General features: G+C 44.4%; 1 protein-coding gene across 1 annotated transcript; it reads left to right on the top strand.

Moving 5' to 3' along the window:
• Positions 1–6,998: 6,998 nt before the first annotated feature.
• mrps33 (mitochondrial ribosomal protein S33) lies at positions 6,999–14,428 on the top strand. The gene is made up of 3 exons (XM_080190610.1): positions 6,999–7,094; positions 7,259–7,505; positions 13,009–14,428. The coding sequence occupies exons 2-3, from the start codon at positions 7,291–7,293 to the stop codon at positions 13,109–13,111; spliced, it is 318 nt and encodes a 105-aa protein (XP_080046736.1). The 5' UTR covers positions 6,999–7,094; positions 7,259–7,290; the 3' UTR covers positions 13,112–14,428.
• Positions 14,429–18,112: the final 3,684 nt, after the last annotated feature.

The raw sequence follows: 18,112 nt of genomic DNA, 5'->3' as shown, positions 1-18,112 counted from the left end.
TCTTAGTAGTGTTGAAGAGCAGAAGGATCTTGGGGTCCGGGTCCACAGGACTCTTAAGTCGGCCTCGCAGGTGGAGGACGTGGTCAAGAAGGCGTATGGTGTACTGGCCTTCATTAATCGAGGGATTGAGTTTAGGAGTCGGGAGGTAATGCTGCAACTTTATAAGACCCTTGTCAGGCCTCATTTGGAGTACTGTGCGCAGTTCTGGTCGCCTCACTATAGGAAAGACGTAGAAGCTACTGAAAGGGTACAGAGGAGATTTACAAGGATGTTACCTGGACTGGGAGGCATGCCTTATGAAGTTAGGTTGAGGGAGCTGGGACTCTTTTCACTGGAGAGACGAAGGTTGAGAGGCGACCTGATAGAAGTTTATAAAATGTTGAGAGGAATAGATAGGGTGGATTCTCAGAGGCTATTTCCCCGGGTTGAAATGGTCGCTATGAGAGGACACAGATTTAAGGTGCGGGGAGGAAAGTACAGAAGTGATGTTAGGGTTAAGTTTTTCACTCAGAGGGTGATGAGTGAATGGAATCGGCTGCCGTCAGTGGTGGTGGAGGCGAACTCGCTGGGGTGTTTTAAAAGACTTCTGGATGAGTATATGGGGTTTTATGGGATTGGGGGTTATAGATAGGTCTATAGATTGGTAGGTGTTGATGTGATCAGCGCAACTCGTGGGCCGAAGGGCCTGTTTGTGCTGTAGTGTTCTATGTTCTATATAGCGTTGGTTGAAGGTCCTGTGCAGTGAAGAAGTTTTGTTCGAAGATGTTGGCATATTGAGGTGTGAATTTGGTCCCCATGGCTGGTCTATGTGTCTGGATGAAGAACTGGTTGTTGAAAGTGAAGACATTGTGGTCCAGGGTAAAGTGAATGAGTTATAGAATTGTGTCTGGAGATTGGCAGTTGTCGGCATCGAGTACTGAGGCAGTTGCAGCAATGCCATCGTTGTGGGGGATGCCGATGTTGAGTGCCAAGACATCCGTTGTGATGAGGAGTGTTCCTGGTTCAACTGCTCCATGGGTGCTGAGTTTCTGTAAGAAGTCTGTAATATCACCACAGAAGCTGGGGGCTCTATGTATGATTGGTTTCAGGATGCCCTTGACATAGTGACATGCCCTCAACAGGGTTCCATTGCCTGGTACGATGGGTCAGCCGGGTGCGTTGGCCTTGTGTATCTTTGGAAGGCAGTAGAGATCTCCAATGCAAGGGATGAGAGCACAGAGGGTGCTCTGAAGGTCCAGATCAAAGGTCTTGATCAATCTGAGTTGTTGGTATGTTCTTTGGTTGGATTTGAGGGTAACTGTCTGTGGTGTTCCTCGTTATTCAGTTGTAGGTACACTTCTTTGCAGTAATCTGTTCTGTTCAGTGTGACAGTGGCCCTTCCTTTATCTGTTGGTTTGTTGACAATGTTGCGGTTGGTCTTAATAGCACAGATGGCGTTGCATTGTGCTTGGGTGATGTTTGAGCTGTTTTGTGAGTGCAGCTGATGAATCTAGCATTGACACACCTCCTGACGGCTTGGGCATACATGTCAAGTCAAGGGTAGCAGCCTTCTGGAGGAGTCCAATTCAACTATTTCCTCTTTGGTTGCTGCACTGCGGATCTCTATGTCGACTGTTCCGGTTCATTGGCTGTCTCATTAAGTTTGCTGTTGGCCTCCTGGGGTTTGTGGAGGAACTCCCACAGCCTCATTCGCCTGATGAATTCCTCTATGTCCACTGCGAGACTGATGGGGTCCGTTTTGGTGGTGGGGCAGAAATTGAGCTCTCAGCTGAGAACTTTGATTTCATCTGGTTGAAGTGTGTAGTCTGACAAGTTGACAATAGCTTGCAGTGATGCTGTTTTCTACTGTGGTACATGGGAGGCTTGGTTTGCTGCTGGTCGCAATGCCCAGTTTCTCAAGTTTCCTGTTCTTGCTGTGCATGTAGTTCCCCACAAAACTCCAAAAGTTCCTTGGTAATCAGCTAATGAATTGATCAGAACCCCAATCACATCATTTGATTACATCAATGAAAACCAGCTAGAGTACCATTGGTCACTTCAGACCCCATCATCTAAGTGACTGTTGTATACATTCCAATGCCCACCTAAGGAACACTGGCTCCAAAAGTCTGTTCACAACTCATCCCTGCCAAGGAAAGCTCTTAAATCTAACACCTTCTGCCCTTTAACAAATTCCACTGGTCACAAGGAAAATCTAGCATAGTGAAGAAAACATTAATCCAAAAAATTAGGTTTGCTTGACTGAAGATCTTTCAAAATATTAAAGTTAAAACTCCATTCAGCCCAAAGGCCAGGGGAGAGGGGAGTGGACGAAGATGAATAGGAAAAGGTGTGCGTGGACAAGAGACGAAGATTTCTTGGGCTCTCTGATTTTGCAGATAACCATTCAGGGAAAGGTGGTTCAAACAGTTGGAATAGAAACTATTCTGTTCCAGGATTCAGTGCAAACCGGTCTGTTTATGGTTTCAAGGAAAACAAATAGATAATGGTATTTTTGAACTTTAAAAAACGTTAAAATTAAACTAATATTTTTGTGAGACAATGGCCAGTGGAGACCCAGAGAATGGTGTTTCTGGCAGCGAAAGTAATTGTTCATACACCGATTTTAAATCATTAGGATTTTCAACAGCATTAGATTCAACAGCCTAAAAGGTTAAGACTGCCATACGGAGATTTTTCAAATGTGCTGAACAACTTATAACAACACCTTCGCAAAGCTAAGGAAATGGTACAGAAAACGAGAGAACAGGAGGGAGTTTCCAATGGTGATGAGGCTGGAGGAGGCTCCATCACCTGGAACCAGGAGACCAGGCCCCAAAGGCTGGGGAGCAGGCCCAGGGAGGCAGATCTGCAGAGTGGGTTTTGGGGAGCAGGCCCGATGGAGCAGAAATTAGGCCAGGGGAGCAGCTGGAGGGAGCAGTCCCGAGCAAAGAGAGCAGTCCCGAGCAAGCAGAAAACAGCCTCCTGCAGGCTTGCTCCCCTAGATTTGCCCCCCTCCTCCACGGAAAGCAGGCCTATGTAGTTGTCACTCAGTCACTTTCGAGGCTGGGCTGAGCTGTCCTCCACGTCCACATCAGGAGTCACTCCCAGGGAACTGGAACATCACCTCTAATGGTATAGAGTTACCTTGAGAGATATATGTGTGCTGTGTCACTGAGTTAAGGGAGGGAGGAGGGAGCTTAGGCTGCAGTCAGTAAATGGAATCATTCCCACTCCTCCTTCTGTTATTTCCTCCCTCCCTCTTCTCTTTCTAGAACTTTCCAACAATCAGGTAGTCAAAATATATAAAAACAAACCTGAGAGGTTTTCTTACAACTATTGAATCTGTCCCCCAAATCAGAATTCACTTTCATCATGTACGTGCGGTGCAATGCATAGAATATGTTAATGAGGCCATCGTTGTAATCACTGTTATTGTCCACAATGTTACAAATAATTAATGGTACATTTTCCTGTCAAATTAACAATACTACACAATGGTGTAAAAGTAAAATTACTTGGTTGCTTTAATAGTTGTAGTGGTACCACCTATAGGACAAACACAAATTAACACTGCATTATGTTGTTGCTGCTCTTACTATTAAGCTGCATATAAGATGATGTAACCGGATATCAACAATGGCATTATCATTTTCTGTGATTTAGGACCATAAGAAGTGGGAGGAGAAGTAGGCCATTCAGTCCATCGCATTATCTCGTCCATTCAATGAGATCATGACTGATTTGATGTGAAAATACTAAACGCCACTTTCCTGCCTTACCCCATAACCCTCGATTCCCTTACTGATAAAAAATCTGTCTATCTCAGCCTTGAACATACTTAATGACCCAGCCTCTACAGCCCCCTGCGGTAAAGAATTTCACAGATTCATTGCTCTCTGAGAGAAGAAATTCCTCCTCATTTTAAATGAGCAACCCCTGATCCCCGACTCACCCTCACATGGAAACAACCTCTCAGAATCTATCCTGATGGCTGCATAAATTGATTGGTGAATCTCAAAATGGGGAACATATCACGCATAGTTGAAGAGGAAGGTTAAAAGGAGGTTGGGAAAACAATCAGGGTCCCAGAAATAAGAGTGAGGGTCATTGACCCAAACAGGCGCTGCAGTGGGGCGACTAGGGGAATTCATAGTAACGTCATTGCCTTACTTGTGACTAATAAATAAAACTTTAATTTAACTTTAATAAGAGAGTAAGCAGAAGCCAGTTTTGGTGAGACCACACTTGGAAAACTATGGGGGCAATCCATAGTTCCAATATTCTGCCAGAAAAAAGTGGGCGTGTTGCACACTCTCATGTGGCAGGGGTGGGGGTGGTGGTGGGTGGGCTTCAGTGCACTGGCAAAGCCCAGCTGCACTGAGATTGGGACAAGGCACAATAATCAGAGCACACACTAACATGTCCCCACTGTACCACAGAGGTCTCAGGGATTCCCTCCTACAACCCCTCCCCACCCTATGATCAGGGCCAGCAGTGTTCCCGTCTGCCCTACCAGAGCTGGCATTCTGCCCCAACCCCTCAACAGTCAGTGCCAGCAACCCCTCTCCCCCCCCGCCCTCACAAAAACATCGCAGCTCCTATCATCACACAGCCATCACCAGCAACTCCACCCCCACACAAAGCCATTGCTGGCAAACCCAGTCCCACACAAAGCCACAACCAGCAACCCCTTACCCCCTCCGCACATGTACACACAAAGCCACCACCCCCACCCCTCCCCACACCCTCTCGTCACCAATATTCTCTCACACCCCGACACACACATACACAACAGTATCACTATCACCCCCAGGTCTGCTCCACCATAAATGAGTGCCCCCCATCATGGGGCTCCCACTGGAGTCTGCTGCTGGCACTGTGCTTGATATGGGCAGGGTGCCAATCTGTCACTGCCAACCCGTGCCAAGGAGATGTGGGAACATTGCCAGGCCACCATCTTCACCATGTTCTTTTCCCCCAGGTGTTAAACTTACCTTTACAACACTGGGGAGACCCCACGATAGGTCATGTCAAGATAATCCTGTTGTAAACCACACTGGCGTGACAACACATCATTGAAGGCAAATTATTTAAATATATTGAAATCGTAATCATACCCATGTTGATGTCATCGGCGGGGGGCAGAGAAGATCCAAGAACGTGTTCTTGCTGGCAAAAATGGCAACTTCTGGACCTTGAGATTTTGAGCCCCTGCCAACAACCTCACAGGGCTCAAGATACTGTCCGAGTAGTTTCCATAATTAAGGAAGAATATACTTGCATTGGATACAGTAAAAGTGAAGGGACACTAGATTGGTCCCTGGAGTTGTCCTATGACAAGAGACTGAGTAATTTGGACCTATAGTCTAGAAACATAGAATGCCTACAGTGCAGAAGGAACCAACAAGTCTGCACTGATGCTCTGAAAGAACATCTTATCCAGGCCCACCCCTCTGCCCTATCCCTGTAACCCTGTACTATTGCTAATCCACCTAACCTACACATCTTTGAACTGTGGGAGGAAACCAGAGCACCTTTGGAAGCCCATACAGACACAGTGAGAAAGTGCAAGCTCCACGCAGTCACCCAAGGACTTAATTGAACCTGGGTCCCTGCTGTCCATACTCTCTGGAGTTTCAAAGAATTAGAGGTTATTTCTTTGAAATATATGTGCTTCCAAAGGCAGTTGATGGAGCAGATAGAGATAAAAATAGAAAATTCTGGAAAATCTCAGCAGGACTCACAGCATCTGTGGGGAGAGAATAGAGACCGCATTACGAGTCTAGATAACCTTTTGTCAGAGCTGAGAACAGAGAGAATCAGCAGAAATTTATACTATGGGGGGAGTGGAATGGGACAAAAGGAATGTAAATGAGGATACAGAAGTCTGAGAAGGTGTTAAAAGTGTCCATTAAGTGATCAGAATGCCGAACAGATTGTAAAGGGACAGCCTGGGGATTATTGCAGTTGCCCTGAAGGGGAGAGGGAGGGGGCAAGAAGCAGAGCTGGAATGGAAAAGTGAAAGTGAAAACAAAGGATGATAAAATGGGTAAGTGAGATGAAACGAAATTTTAAAAATGGAGATGGGGTGAAGGTGGAGGAGAAAGGGGAGAAATGATTGCTTTACGCTGCAGTCTCTTTTCAGTTATTCAAAAAAAACCTTTTGTTACTGTTTTGTTTGCACTTCAGCCCCAGGTTCCTGATCTATGGGCACCAGATGCAGAGAGGGACAGGGAAGGAGGACCTCCTTGTGAACTTAGTCCTGGGCCTGGCAAAATGTGCTATTAACAAGTCCAGGCAGTGGATGATCAAGAAGGTCATCCAACTTGTCTGCCCCTCGACCCCAACTATATTCGTGGCCAGGTGGCCTGGAGTGGGAGCATGCTGTGTCCATTGGCACGACTGAGGGCTTCCTTGCCAAATGGGCACAAGGACTAGGGTACCTTATTAACCATTTTAATCACATTTTGGTTTGACGTTAAGTTTCAATTTTGATTGTTTTGGGTACCTTTGGTACTGCTTCTTTGACCTTATCGCTCAATTTATTTAATTTAGTTTAATTACTGAAATTCAAGAGTTGGACAGCAGCACTTCAAGAAGTTCTCAGGAGAAATTAGGGATGGGTAATATATGCTAGCATAGCCAACCATGCCCATATCCGTAAATGAATAAACAAGGGACATTTTACTCTGTTAAAGACGCCTTATAAAGGTGGGATATTGTTGTTTGATGATTCTCTGTATTATTGTCCCAATCTTCCTGATGACTGTTATGAGGAGCTGAGCCTGCTGATCTTTCACTGAGGCAGGGTTGATGTTGAGATGATGTCTTAGTTTACTGGGAGCTGGAGAAAGGCGGCAGGCTGGACATTGACACATACACACGGTGACTGACAGAGCGGCTCCACATCCATTCACCGGGAATAATCCCAGACCGGCGGCTGGGAGAAACAGCAGACACCAGCCTGGTCTGGGCGGGAAACCCAGAGCCCGGGAGGACCCAAAGCCCGCGGATAGCGGAGCGACCGGACCGGAAGAGGAACGGACTCATTTCCGGCGGAAACTAGGAAGTATGGAGCCAGCGTGAGAAAGCCGGCAGCTTTGAGAGAGCCGGTAAAATACTGAAAATAAACCCTGTATAACACTGAGCTGCAGTACTGATGGGGACAGATCTGTCTCTATATAACACTGGGGTACAGGAATGGTGGTGACAGGGCTGTCACTGTATAACACTAATGTACAATACTCATGTCCTCACTATCATGCTTCTCTTACAGGTACTGACTGCTGTGGTCCTTGTGAAGTTGTCATGACTACACTATCCAATTACGCTCGGCGCATGATGCGACTCAGTGCCCAGATCTTTCAGGAAGTTGCGCGACCCACTGATGATCGGTCCATGAAGGTAGTGAAGCTGTTCAGTGAGCAGCCTCTGGCACTGCGGAAAGAGGTGTATGACTGGTACCCACAACACAACCAATATTACAGCCTGATGAAAAAGCTGCGACACCTGGGTTTGTACAGGTATGATATGGAGATGCCATTGTTGGACTGGGGTAAACACATTAAGAAGTCTCACAACACCAGGTTAAAGTCCAACCTTTTTGTTTAAAGTCCAACAGGTTTATTTGGTAGCAAAAGCCACTAGTTTTCGGAGCGCTTGCTGCCCTTCGTCCGGCAAGTGGGAGTTCTATTCACAAACAGGGCATATAAAGACACAAACTCAATTTACAAAATAATGATTTTGAATGCAAGTCTTTATCTTTAAGACTTGATTACCTGCAAAGATAATGTGAGCAGAGAGAGCATTAAGCACGGGTTAAAGAGATGTGTATTGTCTCCAGACAGGACATTTAGTGAGATTTTGCAAGTCCAGGCAAGTCGTGGAGGTTACAGATAGTGTGACATGAACCCAAGATCCCGATTGAGGCTGTCCTCGTGTGCGGAACTTGGCTATCAGTCTCTGTTGAGCGACCTTGCGCTGTTGTGTGTCATGAAGGCCGCCTTGGAGAACGCTTACTTGAAGATCAGAGGCTGAACGCCCGTGTTCCCCAACAGGAAGAAAACAATCTTGCCTGGTGATTGTCGAGCGGTATTTGTTCATCCGTTGTAGTGTCTGCATGGTCTCCTCAATATACCATGCCTCGGGACATCCTTTCCTGCAACATATCAGGTAGACAAAGTTGGCCGAGTTGCAAGAGCATGTACTGCGTACCTGGTGGATGGTGTTCTTAGGTGGGGTGATGGCATCCTTGTTGGACTTTAACCTGGTGTTGTGAGACTTCTTTGTACAGGTACCCACCTCCATTCTTGCTCGCCCTCTATCCATCACTTTCTCCATGCACTGACATCCGTCAGGGTGCAGGCGCTTTGTATCACAGCAAATTCTTGTTTAGCGCTGATGAGCATCTTACACCTTAGGTTACAATATCTGGGCACCCAAGCATCAGACATGGGGGAGTGGGAAGCTATGCCACAGAAGTGCTGTGGAATCCCCCCGAACCTCCCTTGTAAGGGTTTACACAGAAATTGTCCAAATGTGCTAATTTTTCCTGGGCAATTGCATTGGGAACAATCCAAATAAAGTGTTTTAAATTGCTAACTGCAGGTTTAACTCTGACGAAGGGTCACCTAGATTCAAAACATTGGCTCCATTCTCTCCCCACAGATGCTATCAGACCTGCTGAGATTTTCCAGCATTTTTTATTTTTGTTTCAGATTCCAGCATCCGCAATATTTTGTTTTTATCTTAGCGTTTAACTCGCTGCCATTTCTCTTCGACTCTGATGAAGGGTCATCTAGACTTGATAAGTTGGCCTTATTTTTTCTCCACAGATGTGTCAGACCTGCTGAGATTTTTCAGCATTTTTTGTTTTTGATATCTAATAGATACTCTGAAAAACATAGAAGAATTAAAAACCTTTTGAATTCTGGATAACTGTTTCAAATACCCAGCCTTATCCTGACTGGGGACCCCCCCCCCAGTGGGATTCCCTCAGCCGCACAGGACACCCCCATCTCCAACCAACAAGCTTGACTCTCATCCCCAACCATAGCCAACCTCCTGATCCAACTGAATTCCTCAATTAAGTCACCTCTCATCCTTCTCTATTCCAAAGGGAACAACTCCAGCTTCTCCAATCTGTCCGTAGAACCAAAGTCCCTCAGACCTAGAATCATTCTTCTAAATATTTTCTACATCTTTCTAATGCTTTCACATCCTTCTGTTCTGAATTCAGTTTATGTCTGTGTGTGTTATTTATGTTCTTATTCTTTGGACATTGTAAGATTGGAGTGACAGGATGCTCCAGTACTCTGACAGTGGTTCCTGATAATAACAAGGGTGGGGCCTGCTGCGTGTGTTACTAGGTTCCGTAGATCAGTTTAAGGATCAGCAAAGAGTAGTTCAAGGGTCAGCAAGAAGTGTCACGGTGACAGAAGGATTAAACAAGTACCAGTAAAGTTGATGTTAATCAGGAGCAGCCATCAAAGAAGAAAGCTTGCTCCACACAGCTGAAGTGAGGGTATTTTGCTTTTATCAAGGTGTAGAATGAAGGACTCTTCCGAATTTGCATTTGAGGTTGGTTGTAAGGAGGAACTTTACTGTGCTCTCCAAACAAAAAGTGCCTGATGTGGGAACACGTGATACTGACAGCAGGTGCCTGGGATGCCATGTGTTGTTCCCCAATATCAACCCCCTCCCAATGTCTTAGATTAAAATTCTTCAATAATAAGAGAATTTTAAAGTTCTGGGGAATATTGTTGTATGTGATTGTGCTTCTGCATGGCAAGTAATGCTGAGCACGTTTGCCATTGTTATTTAATCATTGTGATAAAGATCAAACTGTTTGTACCTGCTGTGTTGTGCAGGTTATTTCAGATTTGATGTGATGTATGTTAGTGTTTACCATGTCACCTGGTGGAGTGTTTTGAATTGATTTTCATGTGAGTGCATGATGCTGCAGATGATTTGCCCATTTTCATTTCACACAGCTTCTTCACTAAACTGAGTATCTAGCACCAGAATCGGACAAATAAAATCATAAATAAATAACACTTACAAGACTAGGATTAAACTTACCTAGTGTTTTGTGTGTCAGACGCATTGCTGAAATGGCTTCTGTCAAAGGCTTGTTCCTTTGTGAAAAGCCTCAGACTTTGAACAGGCAATTACCATTCGTGGTGTGAATCTGTACCTGCCTCTGTTTAATACTTCCCCCTCCCCAGATTGACAGAAAAAATGTCCATTGGCTGAATGACAGGGTTTGCTGTTTGTAAGCTTGGCTTTATAGAAATAATGCTTTCTATTTTACATTATGCATTGTCACTGCCCTAATGAAACAGTAAGAAGTCTGACAACACCAGGTTTAAGTCCGACCGATTTATTTGATAGTAAACTCACTTTACTATCAAATAAATCGTAGTAAAGTGAGTTTACTATCAAATAAATCGGTAGTAAAGTGAGTGTACTATCAAATAAATCGGTTGGACTTAAACCTGGTGTTGTCAGACTTCTTACTGTGTTTACCCCAGTCCAACGCCAGCATCTCCACCTTATAAGAACATAAGAAATAGGAGCAGGAGTAGGCCATCTAGCCCTTCGAGCCTGCCCCGCCATTCAATAAGATCATGGCTGATCTGTCGTGGCTCAGTTCCACATTCCCGCCCTCTCCCCATAACCCTTAATCCCCTCTCTTATCAAAAACCCATCAACCTGCGTCTTAAAAATATTTAGCAAGGCAGCTTCCACCACTTCAACGGGCAGAGAATTCCAGAGATTCACCACCCTTTGAGTGAAGAAGTTCCTCCTCAACTCCGTTCTAAACTGCCCCCCCTTTATCTTGAGGCTGTGCCCCCTAGTCCTACTGTCCTTTCTGAGCAGGAAGAGTCTCTCCACCTCTATCCTATCCATCCCATTCATCATCTTATACGTCTCAATGAGATCTCCCCTCATTCTTCTAAACTCTAACGAGTACAAGCCTAGTTTATTCAGCCTCTCCTCATAGCTCAATCCCCTCAACTCTGGCATCAGCCTAGTAAACCTCCTCTGCACTCCCTCCAAGGCCAAAATATCCTTGCATAGGTACGGCGCCCAAAACTGCACACACTACTCCAGCTGCAGCCTCACCAATGCCCTATACAGCCGCAGCAAGACCTCTCTACTTTTATATTCAATCCCCCTTGCTATGAAGGCCAGCATCCCATTCGCCTTCCTGACCACCTGCTGCACCTGCAAGCTGGGTTTTTGCGACTCATGCACAAGGACCCCGAGGTCCCTCTGCACCGCCGCCTGCTGCAGTTTTTCCCCACGTAAGTAATAATCCTTCCTACCATTCTTCCTACCAAAGTGGACCACCTCGCACTTGCCAACATTAAATTCCATTTGCCAGTTCCTGGCCCATTCGCCCAGCCTATCTAGATCCTTCTGTAGACTCTCCACACCCTCCTCACAATTTGCCGTTCCACCAATCTTGGTGTCATCAGCAAATTTCGACACCCTACACTCGGTTCCCTCCTCCAGATCATCTATATAAGTGGTAAATAGCTGAGGCCCCAGCACTGACCCCTGGGGCACTCCACTAGTCACCATCCGCCAATCCGAATAGCACCCATTGACCCCCACTCTCTGCCTGCTATTTGACAACCAATCCTCCATCCACGCTAACACTCTACCCCCAACTCCATGTCCCCTGACCTTCTGCAATAACCTCCTGTGAGGTACCTTGTCAAACGCCTTCTGAAAATCAAGAAAGACCACATCCACCGGCTCTCCTCTATCCACCGCCCTAGACACATCCTCATAGAACTCCAGTAAATTTGTCAGTCTGAAACAGTCCATGTCATGAGACTTCCTGCCTGTTGTGCTTCCTGCCCATCACGCATGACTTTGGAAAATTAGATGCAAATCTGTTATCTGAACGAGTGATTGAAATGTATTATTAATTGTACTTCATTTATACCGAACAACAAGGAGATAAAAAGATGATCTGTATTTAGGCCAAAGAGAATACGGCTTGTATATTTCTAGATAAAGATCTAGATAAAGCCAGTGCTGGATTACTGTTGAGCCTGTAGGGTTCTCGATTCAATCCCCAGGCTAGACTAAGCTACCTGTCAAGCACAGTAGCAATTGTGGCATTACAGTCAACCTCTTTCACTGGGTGAGAGAGAGCAAAAAAGATGACATAGAAACATAGGGATTGTTAGATGTAAAGACTTGTTCACCTTCTGCCACCCTAGTACTCATGTGATACATTGATAACAAAGTTGTTGAACAACCTTCTCATCATCTCTTATCAGACAACAGATCCAGAGGAGGCGAGGAAATCTCCAGTAATGAAGAACTGTGAGATGTTGTAAATGATTAAAGGAATTGATAGGGTAAATACTATTTCCTCATGGCAGAGAGTGATGTGCAAGTTTGGGGGGGTGCTACCAGCACAAGAAGGCATGACCTTAAAATGGGATTGAGGCCATTCAGGGGTGAAATCCAGAAGCACGTCGTCAATCAGAGAATAGTGGTAATCGGGAACACTCTTCCTCAAGAAGTTGCTGAAGCTGGAGGTCAACTGAAAATTTCCAAGCAGATTGCGAGATTTTTGTTTAGGCGAGGGTATTGAGGATTATGGAATCAAGGCAGGTGATTGGAGTTTAGATCCAGATCAATCATGATCTGATTGTTTGAAATAGATTTGAGGGATGCTCCTGTTACTATGAAATAAAGTGACTTATTTGTACAAGGTACCAAAACTCTTTCAGTTTCTGACGGACTATAACTGAGTAGGGATCTTTGTTTTTGTTGGGGTGGGTGGATTTGTGGGGTGGGACTTTTACAAATTGAAGGAGCCATTAACGTAAACATGCAGTAACGTTAAACCCGGGCATTTCTGAATCCAGAGTGACATTGAGTTGACTTCTGACACAGAGACCAGGTGACCGAGGAGTTATGTGAGAAGATCTGAGTGACAGCTGCTGGCCACGTCACCTGTGACTCCCTATCTCTCGCTCTCACTTTTTGTTTCCACAGAGATGAACATGAAGATTTCAAAGAGGAAATGAGGCGACTCAGGAAATTACGAGGCAAAGGAAAGCCAAAGAAAGGAGAAGGGAAGCGAGCCTTGAAGAAATAGAAGCATGTCTGGTCAGGCTACAATCTCATCCTCACAACGGTCAACTGTACCTGGCTGCCTGTCTCACATCTGTCCCCTTCTGAGTATTTTTACTTGAAAAACTGTGAAATCAAATTTGTTTCTCCATGTCCCTGCGATCAAATCCTTTGTTTTGTTCTCTGTCATTGCATTACATGGGTTGTTCTATCTGCGGTGCTCAAAGCAACCAAGTTCCTAATCAGTCCATGAATGTAAAAGAGTAAGACAAGCCTGGTCTTTCCCTGTCCTTGTTGGTTAATTTCACAGTTACTTCATTGCAGTGTTAATGTAAGCTTTACTTCTGATTAATAAATAAACTTTTAGTTTAGTTGGGTGCAGATATTAACCCATAGAGAGAGTAAGAGGTACCAGGTTCAGTCTCTAATCTGTGCATGGGTAGCTTGACTTCACTCGAGGTGCTACAGTTGCTGAGGACACTCTTGCCTTGAGGCTGGACTAAGCTGGTGTCAAGCATGGGTCACACCCCTGATTACTGACCAGTGTTGGGAGGGCAGGATTGACCTGCCTCTGATGCCTGCCTGTGGTTGAATTGGCCCAGCAGCACTCCCTGCTGTGACTCCCTTGCCTGAAAGATGAGGCACTGGATGTGATGCCGTGTAGAACTAGGACACCAGGGCAAATAGACTGCTTTAGGAGAGATTATACAAAAATTTATCAGGCTGTTTGAAGCCAGTGGCAGCAATGGATCAGTGTTGGGGGTTGGGCGAGGAGTGTGACAGTAACAAAAATGAAAACTTTCTGAGGAAGTACAAAACTAACTGTAGCAGGATCTGATCTGGTTCTCCCATACCAGGCTCACTTGCACAACTTTGGCAAGCAAGACAAAACTCACCTTCTCCTCCTCTCACAACAAAAAGAGAAAACACTGGAAAATCTCAGCAGATCCGACAGCATCTGTGGAGAGAATAAAGCCAGTGTTTTGAGTCTGGATGACCCTTTTGCCTTTATCATTCTTCCCTTCTTCCTGCTGTTACTCTCTCTCTCTCCATTCCCCTCTTCCTTCCCCTCTCTCCCTTCTCCCCTCTGCCAAATTGTTCTGAGTGTAATGACTACATACGTAATCCAGTGATTGGTGGGAGTTTGTAACCACCATCCAGAGGTATATGTGTAATTAACTGGTAGACACTTGGCCAATGTGATTCAGTACAAAACTATTGTAATACATGCTGAGATGTGTCGGGCTGTCTGACTTCTATGTTTGTTTGCTGAGAAATGAGAGGATACATTGGTTGTAAAATATCTGTATGAACAAATAAAATATTGTAAGAAATGGGCGAAGTCACATGAATTGTGACCCTTCTTGCAGTGTAGTTCTGTAGGTAAAAGCAGTTCTTGCTCAAGTCAATGTTCTTGGTATGTGATCCTAGACCTAGCACAGACTTGTTTAGTCATGGAAGATATCCCAACTAAGACCAATCCTTACTCAATATCTCCTTCCAGCAGGCAGCAGAATTTAGGAACTGTGGCTGGTTTATTTCCCCCACATCTGTCGCACCCAACCTAGGCTGCTAAGGCAAGAACAGTTTCCAGTATCACAGCCGTTGCTTCACGTCAACTGAGGCCTGACTGGGATTGTAAGACAGATCTTCTGGTATCAAAGGTCTTGGGTTCTGCAAGAACTATGCTGGTTGGTGAGGATCATACTTTCAGAAAGTTCAATTGTAACTGTGTGACAAACGCTTTGCTTCATCTCTGGTTTGGCTCAGAATTTTCCCCAACTTTTCCTCGTGAACCTTGGTCACCCTCTGTGACTGACAACATGGAGGATTGATCACTCAGAGAAATGAAAGATAGGAACATGGAACAGGAGTTGACCGTTCAAAAAGATCACGGTGGATCTGTGATCTAACTCCATACACGTGAAAAAAAAATGAGAAAATGACCATCGTCCATCAACAATAACTTCGTACACTATCCTCCCAACCGCATAACCCTGTGCACTGGGCAAAAATGAAACCTGCAATTAATTCAGCAAAAACAGGGCAACTTTCTTTCCAACTTCCTGAAGCGATCATATACTCTCCTGGAAGCACATTTCTCGTGATTCCTTCAAGCCATTGTGAGCTACCATCATCTCAAAGAACTTGTCCAGCTCCATTTAACTACTTCATGCTCACTGTGTCTGGCCCATAATTCCTGTAGTTATATGAATGTAGTGACTCTGTTAATGGACCAGTAACCCAGAGACTGGGAGTTTAAATCTGCCAGTTAGACCATTAATAAAAAGCAGGCAACAGTAAAAGTGATCATGAAGTTGTTCAGAGTTTTCTATAAGAAGTCAAATCATCCACTAATACTCTTTTGGTTCTAACCCAGTCTGTCCTATTTAGCAGACTAGTCACAGACTAATACAGTTGACTCTTAACTGTCCTCTAAATTGACCGAGCAAACCGTTCAGTTTTAGCAATCCACCAGAAGTTCAAGAAAGCAGCTCATCATCAAATCCTTGTGGCAACAAGGGATTTGCAAGAGATACTGGCCTGCCTGATCAATGATGTCTGCATCCTGAGAATTAATATGCCTTTCTGGCAGATGTCCTGAGTTAGGTTTTCTCCAAGGATGGTAGTGCCATGCAGACTGACTACAGCGTCCCATGGAGAGAAAGGAATTTAATATTGAAGCTAACGTAGAGATGGTGAGCCTCTGGCACTGTTTAGGATATGAACGATTGAGTCCTGTAATAAGATCCTGGTGAATGATAATAGCCCTCTTGGAAATGAACTGTTCCATTCAGCCTCGTCAGTAAGGGAGGGGATTTCACATTGACTATTAATTTCCTTCCCTAAAGGACATTAATCTATTGGCATTACGCTTTTGCCTTTTATGTTGTACAGTTAACACACACTGCTCAACAGTTAGACAATGGTATGACCTAGAAAATGAAGAAATGTGTTCTTGTTGCTATATGAACCTGGGTAATGTGTATTTGTATGTGTTCATACATATTTTTCCCAAACTTCAAATGTAAGTGCAGGAAAGACTGGTGAGAAGAATTATTCAGTTTTATTTCACAGCAAGCGAGCACGCAGCTCAACAAATATGATCGGAATTCCTCAGTTCAATAAGAGCAATCCGTCTTAATAGAAAATAATGAACACACTTTTGCTTCCTGACAGTGGATGGTTCATCATCTTTATCCCTGTACTCAACCTGCATTAACCTGAGCTCACCCTTATTTTACAGCGACCACTCTCCTGATGAACTGACCTTTGTTGCGATAATGTAATGTCTATTTTCAGCACAATGCAGATACCAGGCTTCCAGAAAACCATAATTAATCCCCATGTGTGCTGCTCAATGCCAACAAAACAGTAGATTTATGTCACAGTGAGGTACCAGATACTGCTGGTGTTCAGAGAGGAGAGGAGAAAGGGAAAGACAAATATTTATTCCCAATCCAAATATTCTGGAAAAATGTGGTTTCAGAATGAGCAATAAATACAGAGCAATTTGAATGTCTGCGGGAATAAAAAGACTTCAACTGAGATTATCAATTATAACTATTGTTTTAAGATCCACTAAAATCTGTGACACTATTGTACAGCTTCAGATTCTTTTGTATTCATTTTCATGAGTTCCTACAAATATATACCAAAGATGTGCTGGTTAGGTTGATTGGCCATGCCAAATTGACCCTAATTTTGGGGGAATTAACAGGGTAAATTTGTGGGGTTACGGGAAAAGAGAGGGATTGTTGTCGGTGCAGACTCAATAGGCCAAATGGCCTCCTTCTGTACTGTAGGGATTCTATGATATATAAACAATGGTGTAAAGGGATCCCTGGAATTTCTCGCAGAGAGAAAGTACTGCAATTGGCCCTCATTAAATATAGGGAATGAATAAATAGTATGTTAATTGTGGAGCAGGATATAGATCTGTGAATCATCTCCATAGAACCATGATTGCCTCACATGCTTTAATACCTTTAGTTAACAAATCTATCAATCTCACGTTTAAAATTAAAATATAACCAAGCTTCAATTCCCATTTGTGGAAGAGAGTTGCAGACTTATATCACCCATATGATGAAGGGATCCCCCCTGTGGTGTGTTTTGCAGCAGCGGAGGCAGGCGACTGCTGGCCAGCGGCAGGATCTTCGGGTTCCACTATTACCAATGGAGTTCCCCATTATATGTATCCCCTTCTGCCTGGAAACCCAAGATAGGGATTCGCCAATGATGGGACCAGAAGATCCCACCAGCAGGAACGACTGGAAAATACCAGCAGTTATGTGTAGAAATGTTTCCTAATGTCGCTTCTGAAAAGTCTGTGCTAATTTTTAGTTGTTGAAGATTTGGCGACTTCACCAAAAGTCTATTGACTTCAGCAGGACTGGAAATTCAAACAGTGAGCAAGACCTGAAAATTTCACACAGACTTTACATTTCGAGTCCAATATGAATCTTCTTGGAAGGAAAATTATTTTTCCCTGGTCAATCTATGCTGCACCCCCTTCAGGGTCAATGTATCTTTTTGTGGTGATGTGCTCTTTTGTTACAAGGGGGAAGTAGTTAAGGGGTTCACATGATCCTTCTGGCCAATTGTGAAGAGGCAATTGTTTGACAGTAGGGGTCCAGGATTCATGGAGTTTGATTAACTTGATTTATTATTGTCAGATGTACTAGTATAGAGTGAAAACTATTTTTCTTGCGTGCTATACAGACAGGGCATACCGTTAATAGAGAAGGAAACGAGAGCACAGAATGTAGCATTCCAGTCGTTGTTAGAAAGATCAACTTTATGCAAGCTAAATCCATTCAAAAGTCTGATGCCAGCAGGGAAGAAGCTGTTCTTGAGTAAGTTGGTATGTGACCTCAGACTTTTGTATCTTTTTCCTGACGAAAGAAAGTGGACGAGAAAATGTCTGGATGCATTCAGTCCTTAATTATTCTGGCTGCTTTGCCTACCCTTACTGATTGTGGTGTGTGGGTTAGAAAGTTCAGGATCCAGTCACAGAGTGAGT

This window comes from Carcharhinus amblyrhynchos, chromosome 6, assembly GCF_965287045.1.
Source record: "Carcharhinus amblyrhynchos chromosome 6, sCarAmb.v2.hapA, whole genome shotgun sequence".
Lineage (NCBI taxonomy): Eukaryota > Metazoa > Chordata > Chondrichthyes > Carcharhiniformes > Carcharhinidae > Carcharhinus > Carcharhinus amblyrhynchos.
The sequence above is the reverse complement of the archived record's forward strand: the minus strand, read 5'-3'. Positions and strand labels throughout refer to the sequence as shown.

Bases quoted from the DNA above. Each gene is read 5' to 3' on its own strand.
- mrps33 (XM_080190610.1), top strand. From the start codon at position 7,291: ATGACTACACTATCCAATTACGCTCGGCGCATGATGCGACTCAGTGCC. The intron at 7,506-13,008 runs GTATGATATGGA...TTGTTTCCACAG, and splicing joins CGACACCTGGGTTTGTACAG to AGATGAACATGAAGATTTCA.